We start from the raw sequence: 24,667 nt of genomic DNA, 5'->3' as shown, positions 1-24,667 counted from the left end.
CAGGCAATGCCACACCGGTGCTGTGGCCGAACTCATCACAATAACCAGGTGGGAAGATGCCAACTTGCATATTCTGATGAACAGATACGCAAAATGTGGTACATAAAGACAATGGACTCTTATTCATCTTTAAAAGGGAATAGAATCTGATACAAGCTAAATCATAACTGAAACATGAAGCCATTATGATGAGTGAAATAAGCCAGATACCTAAGGATAAGTCAATCTGTAGGCAGAGAAAATGGATTAGACATTACCAGGGACAAGGGGAAAACTGTTCAATAGGGAGCAAAGCTTCTGTCTGGTTAGCTGAAGAACTGTGGAAATGGCCAGTGGTGGTAAAGCACCACAGTAAACTTAAAAGTGATTTTAAAAGCCACTCCCCATCCCTCACCAAACAAACAAACAAAAAACAAAACAAACAAACAAATAGAACAAACTTAGAGCCCCACAAGCCTTGTGGGTGGGTGTTGTGAAGTGACTGTTATTTGAATGAGCAAGGCCTAAAGATTTCAGGATACTGCTGGGCTCACTGGCTCAAGGATGGCAGCTTTAGGCTGGCTTAGAGTATAAAGCCAAGTACTGCCACAAAGACATCAAACAACTAAATCAAACCATCAAGTCAAACCAATAGATCTGAGAACAGCATGGAATGTACCCCAAGCTTTCAATATGCTTTTATTTCCTAATCCAGACAACCAGTACTGAGGCCTGAAACAAAGGGCAGTAATAGGAGCCTTTCACCAGGAGGTATGGGCCTGCTGAGGAGATGAGACAGGCCCATAGGGTTCAGTTTCTCTTCATTTCCTTTCCCCCAGGCACTGCAGAACCGTATCACCCCGCCACCACCACATGCAAGTCTTCAACTCCTCTACCATGAAAGCCTTGCACCAAATCAGGTTAGTTAGGGTCTGGTTCTGAGATAGCCACAGATCTGAGAGGACATTAAATGGAGAATCCCAAACCCGGGGACACACCCCCTGCTGTTTGGCTGTTGTGTTTGCTATCTCAGGCCTCCACAGCGTGGCCTAAAACTTCGCAGCTGGCAACCGAAAGTGAGCATTAAAAAACACGTGCAACTTTGTGGTGAGAACATTAGGGCTGCTTGTGGTTTTGAGTCTGTGTCCAGCCACATGTGTCTGGTGATTTTGGGGTGGTGTTCAGTTATGAAGGAACTGGAGTCAGGATAAAGTGCTACCCACCATTTCAGGAGTCTCTTCCTTGGGATGCGATCTGTCTTTGGAGCTGTGCAGCTGAAAGACCGTTTGAACAGGGCTTCTAATGGCACCCCCTTCCTTGTTGTGTGTGTGTGTGTGTGTGTGTGTGTGTGTGCTGTGTATGTGTGTGTGCTGTGTTTGTATGTTCTAATATACTCCTAGTACATAATAAGTACATACTATACTAGGGTCAGACCCATGGACCCCAGAGCTCCTGGTTTTCAGTCATTCAAAAAGAACTGGCTCTGAAGAATGCTAAGCACACTTGGCTGTGCCCATAGCCTAGCCAAGCATAGGAGCTGTTTTGGCCTGAGGAACTTGGGCTCCTTGATAAATACGGATTCTGTTCTAAGCCTAGTTGGGGAGCAGTAAGCCTTCCCAGGAAATAATGGACACACTGGGATCTTAAGGTCCTTGGTCTCAAGCACCTCACTTCCAGAAGTTTAAAAGGATTGATGGACAGCTAGATCGAAAGCCCCAGGGGTCCCATCCTGGGTCATTAGCACCACAAAGAAACTACAACCTCAAAACTCACCAACAACGTTACTAAAAAGTGTGTCCATCCATATAAAAGAGTCCTATGAACTCATTTAAATAGTGGCCCTTTGATTTGCAATTTCCAGAGAACCCAGATGAGGGTGCCAACTGAGAGTGGGTTTGTGCCAGTAGGAAGAGCCTCTATGTCATCAAGCAGGGACAAGCAGGGACACTGTACCATGTTTCAAACTGTCCAGAGACACAGTTGCCTGTGCTGAGCACTGGACATGGGTTGTGCCATTAAGTCCCCCAGAGGTAAAGGAGATACAAGGATCTTCACAAGTACTACTTGAAGAGAAGCAAGCCCCAAAATGTCAAGTCAGAAGATAGACCCACCTCCACCACAGTCTCTACCAACTAAGCTGCATTGAGGCAGCCAAAAAGGTAACAGTCTGGACACGGGGTGGGCATGAGGCACCAAACACCTATGCCAGAGCCAAGGAGGCCAAAGACTTGGCAAAGGTTTGGCTGCTTTCTTGAACCCAGCAGATCCTGGCTGGCAGCACCACTACCTCATCGCCAGACCTATAGTGTTTCTGGGTGAGTGCAGGGGCAGCCCAGCTTGGAGTCTCAGTCTCAGAGCTGAAATTTATGGTCTAGTGGTTCTAACAGGAATTTCACTGTTACCTCCATCCCAGGCAAACCAACTCCCTAAAATACCAGAAAGAGCTTCCTAATGACCTCAGGGTCCCTGCTGTTCCTAAGCCAGCTGGTCTCTGTCTGCCTGTCTGATCCCACCCCACCCTGGGCTGCTCCTTAGTTCCAAGGACACATACCGAATGCCACAATCTCCTATCTCTCTCTCATAGTGCCTGCTCCAGTTCAAGTGACACACTGGGTTCTGTAGTCAAGAATTTGCTCTCTTCGTCCCTCCCTACTCTCTAGCTGATCTCCGTGGTGGTCATCATCAGAAGCAGAACAGCAGGTGGGGAGCCCTGGGGAGCTAACATGGCCTACAAACCCATTTGCCTTTTACAGTGTGAATGTGAACAATCCTCCCTGGGCTCATGTGTCTGAACACTTGGTCTGCAGCTGCCTTGGGAGGTTGTGAAACCTTTGGGATAGGGAGACATGGCTGGGGCATGGGTTACTGGGTATGGACCTTGAGGTTACAGCCCAGCCCACTCTTCCTGGTACACTCCTTTGTTGGCAACTTGCACAAAGCCATTGCTACAAGCTCTGGTACCCGGTAACTGACCTACTGGGCCACCATGCCTTCCCACCATAACAAACTATGAATCGAAGTAAACATCTCTACTCTGAAGCTGTTTCTGTTGGGAATTTGGTCACAGTTATAAGAAAAGCAGCCATTATACTGCAGATCAGGGGATATGTTGCTCCTGTGTGTGGGGAGTGGAGGGGTTAATCTGCCACCTCTTTCCCTTGAAGTCTTATGTGGGGACACTGATTGCCCAAGGTGTATTAAGAAGATAGGATGCAATAAGGTGCTTTCCCATGGGTAAGGGACCAGCAGAAGGGGATAGAAGCAGCTCAGGTTGGCTCAAGGATGGTATACTCCAGCTAGGAGCTGTGCTGTGCTGTACATGGGTGAGCGGACCGAACAGCCAAGAGGACCTCAGAGCAGATGGGGACATGGTACAGTGGCTCCAGCTGAGCACTGTAGGTCTGTGTCTGGGCCCTTGTGCAGTAACAGGGCAACAAGAGGAAAATGAACTCTATTCTTCAGGGGAATTAAAGGCCCTTCTTGTGACAGGCCCAGCACAGGTGTCAGAGCAGCAAAAAGACTGGCAGCCTGGTGGGCTTGAGTTATCAAGCTGTACCCAGCGGGGACCAAATGGAGATGGGAGGTTGGTTCATTTACCAACAGCAGTGAGGGAGCCTAAAGCTGCCAGAATCAGGTAGAGATTAACACATGCTAGAAAAATAGGAAGGGGTGAGCGCGGAAGTCATGGTACGAACATCACTGACTTCTAAGGGATATGTATCCACTTCTGTCCACCCCACAGGCCCTGTCTGCTCAGGCTCCACAGCTCCTTCCCTAGAACCCTCCCCACCGTGCCCTAACAATGTCCTCACTGCTGCCACTACTCCCCCGCCATACTCTCCACAGTGGCTGCTGGAGTGTCCTGAGAATGAGGGGTTCCTGGAAGCAGAAGAAGTAGGAAAAGAAACGGGTAAGGGTCAGCTTGGACCTCACCAAGGCGACATCATGCAAAGGAGATGGCTGAAAGCAAAGGACTCCTTTCCTCATCTAGGGATAGAGTCTAAATGGAAGGCTGCAGTGGCACCTGCAAAATACCCTGCCTGAAATACTGTGATGCTAATTACACTTAAACCAGAGTGACATCGTGTTTTCAGATATGCCCATCATGCACTACCCACCAAGCACAGAAAATATAGAAAACACGAGACTTTTGAGGGCCGTTGTGCACAGAATCTATGAGAGGAAACCACACACATTTCTTAAAAATAAACTCAAACAAATAAAATGGTGGCGATGGGGTGGGACAATAGGGTAGGGGTGGATCTGCAGTTTGTGAGAGAAATAAGAGGTAGGTACGCTTGTGTCTGGCCATGTGGCTAAGATCCTGGGGACTAAAATTCAGATCTGAGGAAGATAAGAAACCATTTTCTGTCAGATGTGACATGCAGTGGTCTTGGGGGCTGCTCATGGACACATTTTCAGAGATAAACAAAAGCTGGCAGGAAAAAAGATTCTTGTGTGTCTTTATTTCCTCAATACTGTATTTACATAATATTTGCATTGCAGATTATGAATTTTGTAAAGAACGCACAAAGACTAGAAAGAAAGAAAAAACCAGGGTTACCCACAGGTGACAGAAGGGCAGGAAACTCAGACAAGGGAGCAGACCAGGAGTTCCCACCTCGGTTCCCTCTAGCTAAATTTGCATATGTTTTCAAATTTCCATACCATGGAGGATTTCAACCAGGGGTGACTGAGAATTTCAAATATCACCCACAAGGAAGGGACAGAAAGTATCAAGACAGGAGGCAGAGGCCTGGTCTAGGCTGAAGGACAGGCTGAGGGGCTGGTAAGGCACTGAACAGACCCTGCTCACTCTTCCCAGGAACCTGAGGCCTTCTGTAGATGCTTTGCTGCAGCTGTCTTTTCAAATTAGAAATTTTTTCTCAATTACCAAACTCTCACTTCACGTCAGAAGTGACAGAATGCAGTGCAGTCTCCACTGAGGCGGCCCTCACACTATCCTGATTTTCTCTGGAAGATAAGTCCAGAAGGAAGGCAAAGTTGAGAAACTTTTCTAGGTGTCTGGTTAAGTGATCTTGACTTGCAATGTAAAGGGCTTTGTGTGGCTTGCTTTATTACTGGGGTTGATTTTTCAGTGTGTTTTAAGATCAGCCGGTGAGAAATGAAAAGAATCTGAAAATAAGTAAGTGAATACCTACTCATTCACCACAGGAAGTTCAAGCACACTAGAAACTTCACCCTGAATGCTGGAGCCTCCCCAAACCCGTTAGTTCTGTCTATCAGAGATGTCTGGCTTTCCAGCACTTCATTAAGAAACAACAGAAGGCGTCAGGCGATGTGGAAATGACAGTTACTACAAAGAACTCACACCCCCTTGGGCTCACAGGACCATTAAAGGCAGGATGAAAACCAGGCTTCTCTGACTTCATGTGTGTGTCATGTTTACTTCAGGCCACACTCCTGCTTGACTCTGCAGAGGTATGTAAATGAGCAGTGTCCATCCACCTAGCCTATCTGGTTCCCCTGGAGACTGAGGCAGAGAGAGATAAGTTAGTTACCCTGGATTCCACCAACAGCAGAACCAACCAGGGCAGAGCAATCCTAGAGGAGGGTAATTGTTCCTGGGTGGGGCCAATATCTCTGGGTGAGGCCATGATTGGAATCACTTTGTTGTCCCCTCAAGCAATAAAGACTTCTTCAGACCACATGGTAGAATCAGAGGAGACAATAACCAACCAGACCACACCTTCGACATGACTGCGTGCCTCTAGCCCTGGCCCCATTCCTTTTTATTTTTTTCCTTTAAAATTTTTTATTTGTTCCTCTACAGCAGAAATAGGGTAATGGAACACGTCTGTGCACAGTGCATGTCCACAGAGTGGGTCTCAGATCTCATCTTTTCTAACTCAGGCTTCTTGTTGCAACTTACTCCCGGGTTTTCCAAATCCAGCACAAACATTTCTGCTGTTTTCTCCTTCATAGCTACCTCTTAAGACAGGCTTGAACCTTTCTAGGTTAAAGTCTTCTGTCTTTTTGCAGCCTTCTCTTCTTGTCTTTAATAACCATATAGATGCATCCTGCCAGGCTGGGGAGTCACTGGGCTCTTTACCCATTCTTCCCAACGTGGCCACATGGATTCAACCTCCTCTCTCTGCTCTCACCTCCCCCCATCTCTAACTGGCATACAGGGATGCGTGCTTGGCTTGGCTTAGCCTAGCCTGCTGGGGCTGCTGGAACCAGGCTTTTTGCCCTAAAACCCAGGGTTACATTAAGAACAAAAGTTCCATAAAGCCTACGTGGTCTGAAGCCCATGTTTACTTGCATTCTATTGAGCACCAGGCCACCTCCAAGTCCAATGAGAATGAGATGTGGGTCCATAGCACCTGCTCTGCTCCAGGCCCTTCACAGATGTGCTCAGGCCTCCAATACACGCCATGCCCCCTTCTAAACTTCTGAATCTTTAGCCACAGGAGGTCCCAAAGCAGCAAGGGAGAGCGGCTTAAAGGTATCTGACTACTCCACAGTTAAATGAAAACAGCTATCACTAAACTCACTGCAGAAACGAATCATGTTAGAGGTCACTCAGCTCTCAGAGCCTCGGGTTCTAGAATACACTCCTGAACATGGTGGTAGTGTTCCCCCTTGGGGCGGGGCGGTGGGGCAGAGGGAGTCATGCAAAATAAAGACGCAAATATCAACTTATAAAATAAACACACTTGTAGATGTCTTATACAGTGGGGCTCCATGCTCACGTCTCATCTCCAGAAGAGTGAAAGCTGGCAGTCAAGATCCCTGAGCTGCTCACAGTTCAACCACACTCAGGACGCTGCCTCTACTGGACTCAGTTTCCTGATTTATAAAACTGGAAATGGGACTGGAAAGAGGGCTCAGTGGCTCGGAGCATTTGCCCTTCTTGTAGAGGACCTGGATTCAGGTCCCAGCATCCACATGGTGGCTTACAACCACACGGAGCGCCAGTTCCAGGGGAACCAGTGCTCTCTCTTCTGGCCTCCATAGGCACCAGACATGCACGCAGGGCATACAAATACAGGCAGGCAAAATCTCATACACACAAGAAGTAAGTCTTTAAAATGGAAACTACTTCATAGTTTCTTGTTTTTATGAGGGCACAAGGAAAACTTGCACAGTGGAGCATACCTGTAATCCTGCCACCAAGGAGGTCGAGGCTAAGTCAGGAGATTCATGATTTTGAGATTTTGGGGGGAAAAAACTAGTAAATCTAAAATATTTAAAGATACAAAGTTCAAAGCACACGGAGATTTCCCCTGGGTTACAGGTCATGGCCTGAACCCCGCTCCCCTTCTCACTGAACCTCGTCCATGTAGCCATGTTCTCTTCCATGACATACAGAACGTGACCCTTCAACTATGACCAATAATAATATCAACGGCAGGTTAACCCAACCATAGGCAATCAAACCCCAGATCATCCTGCCGTCTCTTTCCTGCACAGTGCCAGCTGCCTTCCCGTGCATCCCCACGGGGCTGACTCCCATCTACAATGGGGCTCTGAGAGTAGAAAATGGCTTCCCACTTCTCCTGTGGTCTATACTTTTTGAAGCCCCAATGTGATAATAAAAAACACGTAAATCAACACAAGTGTCCATAGGACAGAGATCACACGCCAGAGGTCATGCCCTCACATGGTTTCACCTCCTGGAATTGGCTGGGGTAGCATTAACCCTGAACTATAATCATGGCTGAGTCTGAGGTTTTTCTATGCCCCTTGTACTGGGCAGAGAACATATGGAGTTCTATGCCCAGGCTCAAGATCAAGGACTGGCAAGCCCTGGGTGACTCTCAGGGTTTCTGGTTCAAAGATAGCATTAAATTAGTCATGGCTGAGTCCAAGCAGCTGGAGTGGAACAGAAGGCAGAGGTAGCACCAGAGGCAGGAATGCTCCAGTGGCTGCTATCCCAGTTAGGGCTGGCCAAAGAGCCCTGGCAGGCAGCTGGCATTCACCAGAACCGGCTCCCTCTTCACAAAACAATGCATCCACTGTTAACCGCCCAGAGACTTGATTAATATTTGCAAAAAAAAACAAAGTGGAAAATTCCACCTGTGTGGGCGGAAGCTAGACTCAGGGTATGTCAACAAACCTCACAGCCTTGTTCTCTCCAGGATGGATACAGATGGATACAGGATGGATATATTTATTATATATATACCTATATATAATAAAGATTATATATGGGTCTGAGGAATTTTTCCATTTGAGAACATGGAGATATTAGAATAAAACATTTTTTTAAATTGTCTTCTCTCCCCTGCTCCAAATCTAAACCCTTCAACTCGATTTCCAACTCTGTTTTCTTCTGAGTTTTCTGACGGTGCTGTTAGAGTGACAGAGGTGATGTCAGTTCCATGGGGAAACTGAGGTAGCAAGAGCCCGAGAGCTTTGGCCATGGCCAAGTGATAGCAATTAAGTTGTAGAGCCAGCAAATTTGGAGGCTTGGAGTCTCAGCTGCAGCAGCTACTCAGACCTGCTGGAAGTCTGGGTGATGGACAGAGTCATCTTCCAGGCTCTGGACCGTGCTGCAACCTTCTCCTACATGATGGAAGAAATCCAAAGCAATCTTCCCAGGTGTGCAGGCTTAGGCACAGCCTTGGAGGAAGGCATGTACTAATTTGTTCATTCATTCTGGAGTTTAACGACTAGCCTTTGAGCCTCTGGACATGAAGACTTGCTGTGCCCGGTGGCTCTTGAAGCCCTGCAGACTGAATGCATGACTACAGGCAGCATGCAAAGACTCTCTGAAGATTGCTTCCTTCAGATTCTAGACACCTCTTCACTATGATGGCTCGATCGTACAGGAAAGGAAACTGAGGCTCTGAGGAGAGTGGTGGCTTGCTATTCATCCAGAAGAAGCTAAGCCCTCTTTACTTCTGTGGCCCTGCCTCTGATGACCAGGCTTAGGCACCTAAGCAAGTGAGTCCACTCCAGCTGGTCATCTTAAAGGCAGAATGTTCAATCAACAAGGATCATGGTGGGGTGAGGAGGACACTTGTGGCAGGATGGATTCCTGAAGACAGGCAGTATAGCCTCTTCACCCAGTTATGACCCCATCTGCAGCTGCAGAGTCTTGCTTACATTTCCTTCCACTGCCCATGGGCCACAGGTACACACCCCTGTCTCAGAGTCAGGGCAGTGTCATCTCTAAGCCTGTCATCACTGGCTTTGGGGATGGGTTGGGGACACTTCTCAGGCTGTGTGTGGAGGCTGTCCTGGCATGCTGGCCTGGGCATTCTCCTGTCTCTTCCACCCCTTCTTACCCCCTTCACCTGACTCTTCCTCTCTCCTTTGCCACCATATTCTTCTCTGGGATAAGAAACTCAGACAACTGCCCTGACCCATTTCTCAAACCAAGCCAATCCAGTACCCAATTCCTTATGTTTGTCCCCTTTCCCCTTGCCAAGGTCAGGTGAGGTCACTCCAGCTTCTGTGTTCATGTGACATCAAGAACTTTCCTGCTAGGGCTGAAATACCTCCTACCCACCTTTCTGCCTCAGGGACCAAGAAATGGCTGACTCACAGTCACAGACCTGTCCCTGGGCCTGACCTCTCTATCCTTACTGCCCCAAAGCCCTTGCCTTTTGCCCTGAGCTTACTACAGCAGGGTATGTTCTGCCAGAGCAGCTCCAAGACTGCCCAGGGATTGGCACTCAGCTACTCACTGAATGAACACATGTTGGCAATCAGCTGTGACTTGCTCAGCTGAGAGGGAGTTCTCCCCTACTTGGTCTGCACAGCCCCACAGGTTGTTTTTCAAAACTGAAGACTGATTGCCATCTAAACATCAGCCCCATGGGACAAAGTTCCCATATGGAAACTGGAAAACAAGGCCATCTCCACTTTCCTTTTGCACCAGGGCAGGCACTCTGGCCTTGCATGTTCCTGTCACAGTGCTCAGCTTCACGCGAAGAGCATGCACCTTTGCACCCTGGTAGCAGGCAAGTGTTTACTGTTCAGAAAGGCTGCTATGAAAGCTCAGTGTTCCCAGGAACCACTGGGCCGGAACAGCTCGCAGAGGTTGAATGAGGGCTCTGGATGGCCCAGTCCCAGGTGGGGGTGGGGCTACAACTTTCTCTTTGTGAGTCTCCTTGGTCCGGAACCAGAACAATTTTCTCAGGAAACTATTCCTTGCAATCCCACAGAGGTTAGGGATTGGGCCTTTTCCAGGTGAATCAAAATCAGAACCTTCACCTGAGTCTCGCTGATGAATTTAGTTTATGTCCTAGTAGGGCTTCAGCAAACACAGCTGCTTGACTCCACCCAAGCTCTCAGCAGGGACTAGCAAGACTTCTGCCAGAGGCCTCCCTCCAATTCCACTGTCTACAAGTTTGATGGTCCCAGCTAGGCTACCAATATAGGAAGGGCCGAAGCAACAGAATTCCAGGCTCTGTAGTCCTTTCTCTGACTCTGAACGATACCGAACTATCTCCCTCTCAAGCCATTTCATCTCAAAAGGATGATTCCCTTGCCCACCTTCCCAGAATTAAGGTCTGAGAGGTGGTGGAGAATCCAGCAGATCTCATTCAGGCAGCAGCACTACTGTCAAATGTCAGAACTTCAGCTCGGAACCCACAGTGCTGAGACACCAGCTTCGGGACCCCAGATGTAACCGCCAGACCTCACTCTATAGAAATACACTTAACCAGAAAGCCTGAGAGGCCTGGGGTGGAGATTCCTATCACTATTACCTTGTAACTGTAAGTTCCTGTCGCTGGTCGCTGGTTCCCTCAAAGAAGCCCAGAAAGTTTCGGTGGCTCGAGTCCCTCCCCCTTTTCTTTCCGGGACTCTTTTTGGGTAAAGGAGGCTTCAGGTCCTCCCGACCCACCCAGCCTAGGACCCGAAGCTGGCTACTCACCCGGGACAGCTCCGCACCTGGGTTGGGACGGTCGGTCACTGAAGGACAGGAGCTAGGAGCACCGAGAAGGCGGTGGCCGCCGATCCTCGCCCGCTGCGCTTTAACTGGCGGCCCCGGGGTGTCGCGTGCTTTCCTCGGGTCGGGCCGGGGCTGCTCCGTCCGACTCCAGGCGCCGGTGCGGTCGCTCCACCTGGCCTGCGGCACACACCTGTGCGCGGGGCTCGACACACACGGCGTCTGCAGGAGCTTCTGTCCTCCCCGGCCCAAGTCATTCGCACCCCGCCCACCCCCGCAAGTCCCGAGGGCGACAAGGCGGCCGCTTTACTGTCCTGGGACCAGGCCAGCGCCCTCCCGGGCTAGGGCAGGGCAGTACTGTGGGAGGCGGAGCCCGGAGAACTGCCGCGGGCGCCTGGATAAGAGGACCCTGAATCTCCTGCCCCAGCTCCGCGTGGTGGTGGGCGTTGGCCGGGCCATGTTGCTAGTGTTGCTGAGCCTGGCTACAATGTACAGGAGCGCCCTGCCCCGAGAGCCGGTAAGCATCCCCCTCCACCGTGGGCACCCTTTCCCTCGGTTCCCATCTTTTTAGCTGAACCCTGACAAGCATATGAAGACCTACCGGCTCAACTGTCCAGGAAATTGTCCATGGACCACCCTCAGAAAGGGGCCAGATTTGCACCCCCTGAGATAACCTCAATGGGCCTTGAACTCATACCATCCATCTATTCCCATCCTGGAAGGTATCTGCTGTCAGACTGCTTCCCGGGGGTGGAGGGACGTGAGGTTTAGAACTGTCACAGATGCTACCCTGGGCATTTGAGCTCATCTAATCTTAGTATTCTCCTCAAAAAAGGGTGCTACTCCACTCACACAGGTATGCCTCGTCTCCGGGTTCATGATGACAAACAGGACAGTATTGCTTACATCTGTGCTGGCCACCTATTGGGTCAACAGACAGCCTGCATCTGTCTGCTTGCTTGCTTTTCCTTTCTGTCTAGGGCCATGTTGACTCCTGACGGTAGCTTTCCTTTCTTCTCCAGTTCCCATGAATGAATCTTTCTAGTTATTCAAGAGGAAAAAGCTCATCCTCACAAGGCATTTAGACGCAATCCCATTCACACAGCATAAGGTGTCCTTGATGACTGTGGAAAGTCAAAGCTTGCTTATGGTGTCCTGACGCCAGCAGCCGCTGTCCTTGCCCTCTCTATGCAAAAGGAAAATGGTCCTGGGGACAGCTGTGAGGAGAATTGAATGAACTCTACTGAGTGTAGAGCTGTCGCCTGGCTTTCTCTATACCTTGCCTTGCTACCATTCAACTAGATCTTGGTTCTTACTAGGTGGCTCATTTGTTTAATAAGAGAATGTCACAAAGCAAAGGACAATGGATGACTTCATCCAAACTGAATTTGCTCCATCAAAACCTTTGCTTCCTGCCTTCACCAAGGTTTTGGAAATGTGAGGGCTGAGATCCCAGAGTCCCTTGGGTTTGTCACATTGTGTCTTGCCACTGAAGATTACTGACAACTAAAATAAATGTTTTAGGCTCAATATACTATTTCCACACCATAATATTAATTTTTTTAATGTAAACTTCAAAGAGTTTTAGTACTGGCTTTTCATAGACACTAATGACTTTTACGTTTTTGAAAACTGTCTTAGGCCGGGCGGTGGTGGCGCACACCTTTAATCCCAGCACTTGAGAGGCAGAGGCAGGAGGATTTCTGAGTTCGAGGCCAGCCTGGTCTACAGAGTGAGTTCCAGGACAGCCAGGGCTACACAGGGACACCCTGTCTCAACCCCCCCCCCCAAAAAAAAAGAAAAAAGAAAAAAAAAAAAAGAAAACTGTTTTAGAAAGATGAGATCAGCCTGGCGGTGGTAGCGCATGCCTTTAATCCCAGCACTTGGGAGGCAGAGGCAGGCGGATTTCTGAGTTCGAGGCCAGCCTGGTCGGGCTATACAGAGAAACCCTGTCTCGAAAAACAAAAAAACAAAAAAACAAAAAAAAAAACAAAAAACAAAAAAAAATGAGATCACAGTTCCCCCTGGTTTTCTAAGTAGCTCAGCTGAGTTCTAGATCAGAAAAAGTAGTATGATATGAGTCTTGCTGTGGGCTGCAGCCATGGCTACCTGTTTTCTTCTCCTCTCTGCACAGCCAACCCTTAACTTGGAGAAGTTAATAGATACTACATTATCCTGAAAACCAACAGTTAAGCATTAGATGGTAAAAGGGGCCTCCCCATGGCTCTCAGTAATCCAAGGCAGGAGTGGATAACACGCACGGACTACTTAGTCTTCAAGGGGGTGAGTAGCTGCTAGGAAATCAGGTGCACCAATGGCCAATCCGTGGTCCATCACAGCTACAGTGGGACAACTTAATTCCCCTCAAGTTGTAAAGTGCAACCAAACTAGCTCTTCTCTTTCAAAAAATGGAAAGAATTTTACTTTTAATTGTGTGTATGTGCATGCACACACACATACCCTCGCCCTCAGAAACCAGAGACATTGAATTCTGGAGCTGGAGTCACAGGTAGCTGTGAGTTGTCAATGTGAGAGCTGACACCTAAGTGCAGGTCCTCCGTAAGGACAACATGCTGTCCTAACTGCTGAGCAGCTCCCAGCTCATCTTCCCTTTGAAAACTTGTCACCTGTGTACGCATCTAAAGAAAAAGATGCTTTGCCTAATTTGGTAAAGCGCGCATTGTGGTTTACTGGCTTCAACATGATATTTGGTTTCTCTCTTCCCTGCAGACTATTCAGTGTGGCCCTGAGACAGGTGGGTGCATTAGAGAACTGGCAAGGTCACGAGAGACCTGGTGCATTGCCTTGTTAACGGGAGTGAGGTTCTCAAGGCAGAATTTGGGGAGTAAGGATGTGTTTGAAATGGGTTGGCCTCCTGATGAATTAGCACACAGACAGAGTGAGACTTGCCAGGCTAAGTTGGAAGCAACCTGCCACCCCCTGCCACCCCACAGAGGACAGAGATTAGGGTTCGAGGGGGACACTACTGTTGGGAGTAGGCAGCAAATGTTTTACACATAGGTAACCGACATGGTAGCCTTTGAAGAATGGGTGGGTTTTGTCTAAGAATGTGACTAGGAAGAATGAGCTGGAAGGCTCAGTGGCAGCAAAGGTGGGGGGTTAAGAAAAAGCTGTCATACATAGTGTGGACTAGCTGGCTGGAGTCCTGGGTGAGGCTTGGAGAAAGGAGGACTGGCACTAATAAACATGTCAAACACAACACACACACACACACACACACACACACACCCCTGGAACACACCATGTGCTGTATAATTTGGGACCATGAGGCCAAGAGAATTTATTCGGGTGCTTAAACCTGCCAGCATCCAGGAGTTTGGCTTTGCTTAGCAGAAGTGAGTTGTGAACAGGTGATGGAACAGGAGAGAACACTTGGAGGAAGTAACTTCTGACTGGGCCCGAAACAGGAGTGTCATATGAAGTCTCCTTGCCTCCTCTCAGGGCCATCTCCAGAGTGGATGGTCCAACACACACTCACTCCGGGAGATTTGAGGGACCTCCAAGTGGAACTTGTCAAGACAAGTGTTGCGACAGAGGAGTTTTCTATTTTGATGAACATAAGCTGGATACTCCGGGCAGATGGTAAGTTTGCATCAGTCATAGTGTCTACTAAACTAGAAATGTGAAGGACATAGGACCCATTAATTCCAGTCCTTGGCACACACACCCCAGAAGCACATAGGCATATACTACCCTAGGATGTGTACTGAAACACTATTCATAACAGCACGCAGATGACCAAAAGCAAAAAGGAATCACAGAGTGGAAACTGTGTGTGTGTGTGTGTGTGTGTGTGTGTGTGTGTGTGTGTGTGTGTAACAATATGAATGTCCCAAACACAAGCAGCCAGAGTACTAAGAGCTATACAGCTATGTCTGTAATCATGCCTACAGTGGTACACGAAAGAATAAAATAAGTAGTTTGACATCAGATGGGGGGTTGGGAGCTACTCTGGCTTGGAAGTGATTTAAAGCATAGGCAGCACTGGGCTGGGGGCAGTTCTTGGCTGGGTGTGTAAGTGTGCAAAGTCACTGATGAGCAAAGGCTTTCCTCAGTCTTATTTCATGGAAGAGATGATTCCCCTCATTTTAGGAAAAGCTCTACTTAGGTTACTTTCCTACTTCTCAAATGACATGAAAGTCCCGGCATTTTCTCCAGATTATGTTGAGAGCAACATGCAAGTTCCTTAAACGAGCCGATCCAGGGACCTTAATGCCTATGCTTCTGGTTTCCATTTGCCAAAGCTAAACTTGCTTTCATCAAGATTCCATTTGCTCAGCACCTGGGAGACTAAAACAGGAGATTGCTACAAGTTTGAGGGCAATCTGGGCTATTTACTAGTTCCAGGACAGCCTGGGCTACAGGGTGAGACCTTGTCTCAAAAACTCAAGGAGGTTGTGGAAAGAGCCAGGAGAAGGGTCCCTATGAGCTGGGAAAACAGATCAGTGACAGGCTTTATCAGTCTGTTTTTCAGAGTAGTAGGAGAGGCAGCCAGGGATGCCCCAAACAGGTATTGGATCTATATGAGTGGGGTGGGGCTGGAAAGACCAGGGCAGGGCCTCAGAAGACTCCTGTGAGATGCTACAATAGGCTTCGGCCCCACATCAAACAGGGTGAGGTCTTTAGCTGATGTTATTATGGACTTTAAAGGGAACTCAGAAATACAGGGATGGAGGAACAGACAGACGAGGAAGTATGATTTGTATGGACATAGGACAGTCAAAACAGGCATAGTCTGGTACTGATGCTTTAAGGGTCTTTGTAAAAAAAAAAAAAAAAACCAAAAACCAACCAACCAACCAAACAAACAAACAAACAAACAACAAAACCCAAAGTCAAGGCTAAAGCACAAAGCATCCACTAAACCAGAAATACACAGTGTATAGGACCCATTCATTCCATCCTTAGGCACACCTAAAAGAAGTGCTAAAAGAAGAATATGTGTGCATTGAAAGATGCACCCTAGGATATGTGCAGATCCGAAGCAGATGTCTTATCTTCAACAGGACAGATGCATCACTAACCACAGGCACTTTGTACAACTCAAGCCAGCCTAGGAACAGCAGGGGTCTTGGGCTTTGGAATTTGAATTTGCACCTCCTGCTGATGAGCTGTGGAAGTTCAGGCAGAATACCCCTGAGATTCCTAAAACCTCATTTACTCCATCTGCACGTTGGGTACCACGGTACACATCAGACAAGACAAAGCTTTTAAACTATTGAGTATGTGTGAGCCACGTAAGTGCTAACCTAACGAAAGCAACCTCCTACTTAACTGTCTCTGCAGCCAGCATCCGCTTGTTGAAGGCCACCAAGATCTGTGTGAGCGGCAAAAACAACATGAATTCATACAGCTGTGTGAGGTGCAACTACACAGAGGCCTTCCAAAGCCAGACCAGACCTTCCGGCGGCAAAGCAAGTACTTCTAAGCTGTCCTTGACAGACAAACCCTTTGTATGGGGAACATGAATAGCATGCTTCAGAAAGGCCTGATGATGCAGAACAGACCAAAATGGCTGGCTTCAGGCTCTACTTGTCTGCTCAGTGCCTGAAGAAGGCAGCATCTTTGAGACTCAATACCCAACGAAGTGAGGGGAGTTGAGCTTAAATTGTATCCTGGCTCTAAAATGCCACACTTCTCTGATTCTGAGTTATATCAGTAAATTGGGCTGGGTCCATTCCCTGCATAGACATTGGCCAGAGACTTGGATCAGCTGGAGCATAGAAATGCTCCATTAAATGGCAAATGAAAAGGGGGGCAGGGGACCTCAAGCTCGACAACCTAGGTTCAGTCCATAGGACCTACATGGTAGAGAGAGAACAATTTCTTCAAGATGACCAAGTTCCCACATGCACCATGGTATGATCTCCAACTAATGCATGCATGTACACATGCATGCATGTACGCATGCAATATGTAAATGTGAAAAATTTTACAAATGAAAATGGCCCCACACAGCTACTCTGCTCTTGTACTGTACAGATGCCTTGCTTTGCTTTGCAGTGGACGTTCTCCTATGTAGGCTTTCCTGTGGAGCTGAGTACACTCTATCTCATCGGCGCCCATAACATCCCCAATGCTAATATGAATGAGGACAGCCCTTCTTTGTCTGTGAACTTCACCTCACCAGGTAAACGTCCTCACTTCTTTGGTTCTGTCTTACTGTATCACATGTGTGAACACAGTACTAAGCAGTCCTCACTCAGGGTAGAGTGTTAAGTTAGGTAAATGTGGGAAATCATGTTCTTGGGTGCCAGGCAGGACACGAAATGCACCATCTCTCCAAGCACTTGCTCTAGGCAGTACACAGAGCAATGGTGAAGCTTCAACTCCGGTCCTTTGCAGTTGATGCCTTGAGCCATCCAGGGTGGCTTTGGTGTCACACCATTTACTACACAGTACTTTTTAGCTTCCTGATGACACCAAAGCTCACTGTTTATTTGGATTTTTTACTGGAGGGGAGTGTCCTTTTTTTAAAGTGAGTTTTATTTGGGGATGGTTTTCAAAAAGTTGCAAACATAGCATGTTTGTTTCCCTGCAGCTCTCCAGTTCCGGTTCCACTAGTTGTCAGCATCTTGTATTCAGGGTGCACTTGTGAAAACAAGGAAGTAACGTCGGTGTATTTCCAGCAGCTGACACCAGGCTCTTTGGATTTCAGCTGCTTTTCCTTTACAGTTTCCTCCTGCCCCAGAGGCACTCAGTCATTACGCCACCCCAGCCTCTGGCCATGCTTTTCCATGACCTTGTCAAACATTATGTAGATTGTTTCCAATCTGAACTAGTCTGATCTTGCTTAGAATATAGGCCAGGGATATGAGGCTTGGGTATGAATCCCACAGAAGGCAGTGGACTCTTCTCATTCTGTCCTATCTGGGGTGTGTGGTATTGTTGGTGAGGGTCGTGCCTACTAGGCATCTGGGTACTCACCACTGGAGCTTCATGTCTGGAAGAGACAGACCTGTATGTATTCTCAACTCTCGGTTTCCAAGTCACCTCCCGGAGACTTTTGATAAAGGTTGTACTTAGAAGAGCTTACTTAAAGCTTCCATGGGAGAATGACTTTCTGTTTAACAGTAAAATGTTAAGTGCCCTGTTTAGATCTGCTGTCTCTCTCATATCTGAAGTGTGTGTATGCTGTATGTAGTCTGTCTGTCTGTCTGTCTGTTGACTGGGCAATGGGTTATAATACAGATACCCTTTACTCAACAACTTTCATTCACATTCCCAGGCTGCCTAAACCATGTAATGAAATACAAAAAACAGTGCATCGAGGCGGGTGAGTAGATGTAGCATTGTGTTTCTGTCACTTGGAGATACTCCTGACTGGGGCCCGTCCATCCTCAGACAGATGAATACCTGAGATGTAGAGATGGAAGGTCTTTAAGTCACTCAGTGAAGGAGCTGCTGGAGTGGCTCTGGGCTGAGCAGCTATCCAGATGGGAGGCTATCCAGATGGGAGCAGGCTCTTAGGTTTACATAGTATAGCAACAGCTACAGGAAACCACCTCCGTCCCTATGCTAAACTAACACTTTATCCCAAATCCCACTTAACAGCAGTGTCCATGGAAAGCTGTTTAGTGACTAGAGAAGAGTCCCGTTAGCCTTTACAGCTGCTCATCACAACTGACGTGTGGTCAGTAGAGGCTCTGGGTACCTTCTGTTTGGATTAACAAAGAGCATGAGAGTTTGTCCAAGTAAGGCCCCAGTTGCCTTCTCAGAAGACTCCCTTCACTATGGTAGACTCTTAGGACTTCCTTTCAATCATGAAGGAGCTTTTTTTAAATGATAGTCAGTCCCTCATTCCAGCTTCTAGGGGTGAGTATAAACTTCCGAGCAGTACAGTCTTGTGATACTGATGGAGTCAGTGAGGCTGCGGGAGAGCACTGTGAAAGAACGGAGCTGTGAGGGGGGTGAAGTCCAGGACCTGGAATCGGCTCCAATTCAATCCTAGAGCCAGTTGCCAGCCATGGCCCAAAATGGTCCCTCCGGGAGGGAAGATAACCTGTGGTATTATATACACATGTTCCTGGAAGCTTGTCCAGTCTTATTTGCAAGTCATATGAGTGAGTCAATGGACTTTCTGATAGTTGGTCTGCCAGGGATCCCTGTAAGCTGTGTGCATTTCCTTCCTTCTTTGTATTCAGTAAGGCTGCCAGCATGTCCTTGTAAGTCCTGAGGCTCAGTGTACTTCCTTCATATTTTGGGACATACCTCCTACCTCCTAAACTGAGGCTCTTCCTCCCGCCCTAGCTCTCTCACCTCAAAATACAGGGTGAGCACCAAACCCAGTCATAGACTGAGATCTGTACTTACCACTACCAGCTCAAGGAAGCTTTTGTAGCAAAGTAGCGGCATTGTGGGTAGTCCCTAAACTTTCTTGGACATCAGATACTTTGGATTCTTGGAATAGTGTTAAAAGATAAACTATAGTCCCTGTCTCTTGGGTGTCTGCCTAAAGATTTAGATTTGTTTCTGTAAAGCCCCCTTGGGGACTCAGATAAGGGAAGAGTTATCAGAGTACTCTCTCAACTTGCAGGAAGCCTGTGGGACCCAAATATCACTGCTTGTAAGAAGGACGAGAAGACGGTTGAAGTGAATTTTACAACCAATCCCCTTGGAAACAGATACATGGTTCTCATCCGACGGGATATGATATTGGGGGTTTCTAGAGTGCTGGAGGTACTCTTCCTCTTATCACCACCCCAACCCACTCCAACCTCTAGTTTCGGGATCTTGAAGGGAAGTACAGACATTTTAGGATCCTCTGAATAGGTTTCCTTTCAAGAGAGCCAAAGCTAACTGTTGTCTAACACTAGGGCTACCTTGATTAATGTAGTAGAAACAAGTCTCTGTAGGCATCTGGAGATGAGGAGTCTAAAATCAACTAAAGGCAGAAATTTTAGGGTTCTGAAATGAGTCCTTATTCAGAGTCTGATGCATCAGAAGCCAGTCAGGAAGGGTGGCTTAGTCACTGACAGTCTCTACACGAGTGTGACTTATAGCTCTTGACTGTGTCTCACTTGTCTGCACCAGAATAAACTGACAAGGACATCTGTAGCCATTCTGGTGAATGAGGAGAGCGAAGGTGCCATGGTTCAGGTGAGTTAAACAGTAGTCTGGGAAGGGAGGGACACTAGAGAAGTGGTCGCTCCACCATGGATGCTTTCTGTATGTGTATGTGTGGTGGGATGCTAGGGACTAAACCTAGGATGTCTTGAATTCTGGAAGTACTCAACAGCTGATACAAACTAGCCCCCTGATGCTTCTTTTTAAGGGTGGCAAGTCTCTCCCCAGTCAAGCAGTGTTATTGTTAAGACTCCTTATTGGTCTTCACAGTGGTGAGATCAGAAAGCTGACTCTGCACTGTAGTGTCTTTTGTTTGGACTAGTGGCTGTTGACTTTCCAAAGTGTCTTCATTTCTATTTACTATCACAGATTCTCAGAGTTCATTCTGAGATAGGACAGCCATTTTATTTCCCCAAAGTCTCAGTTTTAATTGAAAAGTGAAGCTGCAAATGTTTGAGGCTGGAAGGCTGTAGTGCAGGTCAATGCCTGAACTCTGGAGAGCAACTGTTCATCTGTTCATCTTCTGGGCGGGGAGGGGGGGGTGGGGGGGGCTCGGTTGGCCCAGGTAACAACAGGAAGTCCCTGCAGTTTACAACATGGGTATGCAGAGAGCCACAGTGCAACACCACACCCAAGTCACTCTCTGCTCCCTGGAACACCAAGGACTCAGGGTGAGCAAGACAGCAGACCCCGGCACCACAGTGACTGCTCCTTTCAGGAAGCTGTGGACTTTATCACCTCCTGCTGTCCAGGAGAAGATTTCTGTTTATTGGGATGGAGCTGCCCTTTTAGATTAGGAAAATACCATGTCAGTATCAGGTACAAAGTTCAAGGGCATTGCAGGCATTTTGGTCTTGGGTCACCAGATTGGCTTTGTGGGTTACAGAAGTACAACCAAGCAGAGAATTGAACATGCCAAGAGGTAAAAGCAAAAAAAAAAAAAAAAAAAAAAAAAGAAAGAAAGAAAGAAAGAAAAGAAAGGTGTGTGTGTGTGTGTGAGGGGGGCTGTTGTAAGTGGGAACACTGTAGAACATTTCCTGAGGCACTCAAGAACTTTCTGATTGCCCCATCTCCTCAGCTGACCCCTTATTTACACACCTGCAACAATGACTGCATCCGACGAGAAGGGACAGTTGTACTTTGCTCAGAGACAAGTGCTCCCTTCCCTCCAGATGACAGTAAGTACCAGTCATTACCACAGAATGGTCAGAGAGGCTCAGGAAGCACAGGCCCCTTATATTTAACAAGCTATGCTGTTGTCTGTGAGGAGCATTAAGTGGTCCCTGCCTGTGTGCCCCGAACTGCCGTGACAGCCTATGCTGCCCGACAGAGCTCAGGGCCAGGAAGAAAGGCTTGTTTTAAATGAAGGCACTCTCTTTCAAAAGCAGGGTATACAAAAGGCGGGGAGAGCTGTTATAAGTGTCTTGAGGCTTTGGAATGGGAATCAAGGACTGGAGCGAGCAGCTGGCTGGGTCCATGAGGGAGTATGCATTGCAAGACATTCCGGTTCTCTCTAAACCTTATTTTGTTAACAAACCAGGAATACTGGCAGTAACAGACGCTTCCTTGGTGCCTGAGAGCATGTTCTGGAAAATGTCTTTGGACTTAGAGATGCCTTGGTTCTTTTTACCGACAAACAGAATGTTCTGAACCTAGCCCATGGGTGGGGCCGAAAGGCTCTTGTCAGCCACACAAGCTTCTGCTAATTACCCTAGAGCCCTGACTTCTGTGTGGGCATGCTGGTATGTGTGCATTATGTATGTAAACTCATCCCAAGGATCAAAATTCTTCCAACAACAAAAAACCCAGCTTCAAACTTGAGCTGCCACAGCACAAATGCGTGTGTGCCTAAGGAATAGAAACCTGAGTTTAGAGAATGGCTCCCAGTTCCTGCTGAGAATCCAGGGAGAACGCCTGTGGATACGCTCACTTGCTACATGCGTTTTACAACCTGAGTTGGCTCTCTCCTGGAAACCATGTTCAAAGGAGAGAACACATATCCTAAAGTTGTCCCTGCCTTCCACACACACATCACACTAGTATTTTGTTATTGTGAGCCTAGCCTGTAATGGCTGAACCACTGCTCCAGCCCATAGTAACACATTTTTTGGGGGGGGGGGGAAGAGACCTGGATACCAGCAAAGAACCCTTAATCAGCAGACCCCGCTAAAGATCTTCTAGCCCTGGGTTTGAGAGGTCTAAACTTCCAAGGAGAGTTAAAGAATCCATTTACAAAAGGGTGACAGAGCTGTTTCCTGCAGACAGAAGCATGCTGGGAGGCTGGCTGCCTCTCCTCCTGGTGCTGCTGGTGGCTGTGTGGGTGCTGGGAGCTGGGATCTACCTAACTTGGAGGCAAGGTAAGGGTGGTCACTTTCTGAAGACCCTCTAATGAGATACTCTCCACCTGCATGTGTAGAAAAAGAAACCTAGCTAGCTGTGGCAGCATAAACCTGAACTCTCAGCCCTTGAGAGGGAGAGGAAGGGTGTTCAAGGATATCATCAATTACTGTTCAAGGCTAGCTTGAGCTCCACGAGGATCTGTCTCAAAAACCAAAAGGCGCTCTTGTACCCTGGGGGTTATTCCTATGTCATGGCAGAAGATTAACTCCATACTTTTAAGCTAAGAAAGTCACATGAACTTTCACCTCAAGACTATTTGCATTGAGAGGATGCTGTTGGTGCCATGTTTCTATAGGGTTACAGTCACTTTCTACAGTCTTGTGTGGATCCCAGTGCGGGGCTAAGCTTTATAGAGGTAGAAAAACTCTACCACCTGGAGGGAGAAAATGGTACAAACTACAGTTGGCCCAACCCTAAAATGATGGGTAGAGGTCATATCTGTGTCTCAGTAGAGAAGTGTTAGCAACTTGCTTCAAACACTGTGCCCTCAAACCTCAATAGCTGAGTTCATCTGAGAAGAACAGGGCTTGACTATGAAGGCTGGTTTATTGATAAGGACTTAGAATCACATCTTTTAAAATGCTTTTTTAAGATTCAAGCATCATTGTTTCAGGTATTCAAAAGGACTATCAAGGAATTCTTCTGTCAGGAACAAAGCTCTGACCCTGACCCTGGCTGACACTGTCTGGTGGGGATTGTTTAGTAGTGAGGTTTTAGATTACTGTAAGGGCCTGCTATGTGCTGTACAACTAACAGTGTTTTCCCCCCACAGGAAGGAGCATGAAGACGGCCTTTCCTATTACCACCAGGCTCCTGCCCCTCGTGAAGGTCCTGGTGGTTTACCCAGCTGAGATATGTTTCCATCACACAGTCTGTCACTTCACTGACTTTCTTCACAACTACTGCAGAAGTGAGGTCATCCTTGAGAAATGGCAGAAGAAGAAAATCGCTGAGCTGGGGCCGGTGCAGTGGCTTACCACTCAGAAGCAAGCAGCAGATAAAGTGGTCTTCCTTCTTCCCAGTGACGTCCCCACCCCTTGTGACAGTGTCTGTGGCCACAATGAGGGCAGTGCCAGGGAGAACTCTCAGGATCTGTTCCCTCTTGCCTTTAACCTTTTTTGTAGCGATTTCAGCAGCCAGACGCATCTGCACAAATACCTGGTGGTCTATCTTGGGGGAGCAGAGCTCAAAGGCGACTATAACGCCCTGAGTGTCTGCCCCCAGTATCATCTCATGAAGGATGCCACAGCTTTCCACACAGAACTTCTCAAGGCTACGCAAAGCATGTCAATGAAGAAACGGTCACAAGCCTGCCATGGTAGCTGTTCACCCTTGTAGTCCACCCAGGAAAAGAGAGATCCTGAAGCCTTGACATGCTTCCTTCCAGTGACAAACGCTTTGTGGTGACCCTGAAATGTACTATATAGGCTGAGTGTAGGTAGTGCTATGTACAAAACTTGCTTTAAAACTGGAGTTTGCAGAGTCAGACCTTGAGCACACATGCCTGAGGCTAGACATTAGCTGGCTTTACGAGGACAATACAGTTAGAGACATTAATGAGTGGAACCTAGATTTGTGAAGATGCCCAGCGCCGGGTAATGATTATCCCTGAGAACTACGCACTCTGGCCATGAGGTAGTAAGGCATCTCCCAGTCAGGTGTCTGGTCTTGCACTGCCCACACTCTATGCTGCACGTAGGCTGGTTTAGTCCTGTAACCTTTTAATCTATTAATGAATCCTCCGTTTGGGAGGCTCTCACTAGTATTGTAGCTTCCTAAGAGAAAGAGCCTATTGCACATACAAGCTGGACACATTTGGCCTGACCAGATGACCCAGTGTCTATGTAATCACTGGACTGTTTCTTGTTTGTACAGTGCTTTCCCTTGCCAAGCTTTTGGACAGTTACCTTTACTTTTTATCTTAGAAATGCTAGGAATTGAACCCAGGGTATTATGCATGCTAGACAAATGCCCTGCCACTGAAATACATCCCAGTCCCTCACAGGTGACTTTTTAAGTAAATATAAAAACACATCACCAGCTGGTTGTGGTGGCACATATCTTTAATCCCAGCACTCAAGTGGAAGAGGCAGGAGGACCTCTGTGAGTGTAATAGTGAGGCTCTGTCCCAAACAAACAAACGTGTATTACCTATAATCTAGTGTCTACTTTTGTCCAGTTACTTGTCCACTATCGTAGTTCCCCAAGTCCTTGGTTATTACATAACATCTCTTGTTCAAGTTCAAACTAATTCTTAAAGTGATATTAGCTCTCTTGAAGTAATATATGTTTTCTATAATCAATTGCTTAAATAAAAAACCAAGGACTGGAGAG

The 24,667-nt window shown here is 47.5% G+C and overlaps 2 protein-coding genes across 4 annotated transcripts in view; one reads left to right on the top strand and one right to left on the bottom strand.

Moving 5' to 3' along the window:
• The window catches only part of Chdh (choline dehydrogenase), a 32,822-nt gene extending 21,738 nt beyond the window's left edge, over positions 1-11,084 (bottom strand). Inside the window, exon 1 of one of the 2 annotated variants that reach the window (XM_028754095.1) lies at positions 10,832-11,084. The gene's annotated coding sequence lies outside the window, so the exon portion shown is untranslated. The remainder of the gene's footprint in view (positions 1-10,831) is intronic. The other variant, XM_028754096.1, reaches the window with a different exon arrangement.
• Positions 11,085-11,211: 127 nt separating this feature from the next.
• On the top strand, positions 11,212-24,405 carry Il17rb (interleukin 17 receptor B). 2 transcript variants are annotated; one of them, XM_028754101.1, is made up of 11 exons: positions 11,212-11,363; positions 13,577-13,601; positions 14,309-14,449; positions 16,154-16,281; positions 16,871-16,997; positions 18,096-18,143; positions 19,404-19,546; positions 19,901-19,966; positions 21,012-21,111; positions 22,195-22,290; positions 23,106-24,405. In XM_028754101.1, the coding sequence occupies exons 1-11, from the start codon at positions 11,304-11,306 to the stop codon at positions 23,669-23,671; spliced, it is 1,500 nt and encodes a 499-aa protein (XP_028609934.1). In that variant the 5' UTR covers positions 11,212-11,303; the 3' UTR covers positions 23,672-24,405. The 2 variants fall into 2 exon arrangements, with proteins under 2 accessions (XP_028609934.1, XP_028609935.1); XM_028754102.1 differs by having other exon boundaries at positions 11,304-11,363; positions 19,404-19,547; positions 19,893-19,966; positions 23,106-23,760.
• Positions 24,406-24,667: the final 262 nt, after the last annotated feature.

The sequence above is a fragment of the Grammomys surdaster genome, unplaced genomic scaffold (genome assembly GCF_004785775.1).
Source record: "Grammomys surdaster isolate TR1022 unplaced genomic scaffold, NIH_TR_1.0 125979, whole genome shotgun sequence".
Classification (NCBI taxonomy): domain Eukaryota; kingdom Metazoa; phylum Chordata; class Mammalia; order Rodentia; family Muridae; genus Grammomys; species Grammomys surdaster.
Note: the sequence above shows the minus strand (reverse complement) of the source record. Positions and strands in the feature narration are given on the sequence as shown.

Bases quoted from the DNA above. Each gene is read 5' to 3' on its own strand.
- Il17rb (XM_028754102.1), top strand. From the start codon at position 11,304: ATGTTGCTAGTGTTGCTGAGCCTGGCTACAATGTACAGGAGCGCCCTG. The intron at 16,282-16,870 runs GCAAGTACTTCT...TTTGCTTTGCAG, and splicing joins CCAGACCTTCCGGCGGCAAA to TGGACGTTCTCCTATGTAGG. The intron at 19,967-21,011 runs GTGAGTTAAACA...CCATCTCCTCAG, and splicing joins GCGAAGGTGCCATGGTTCAG to CTGACCCCTTATTTACACAC.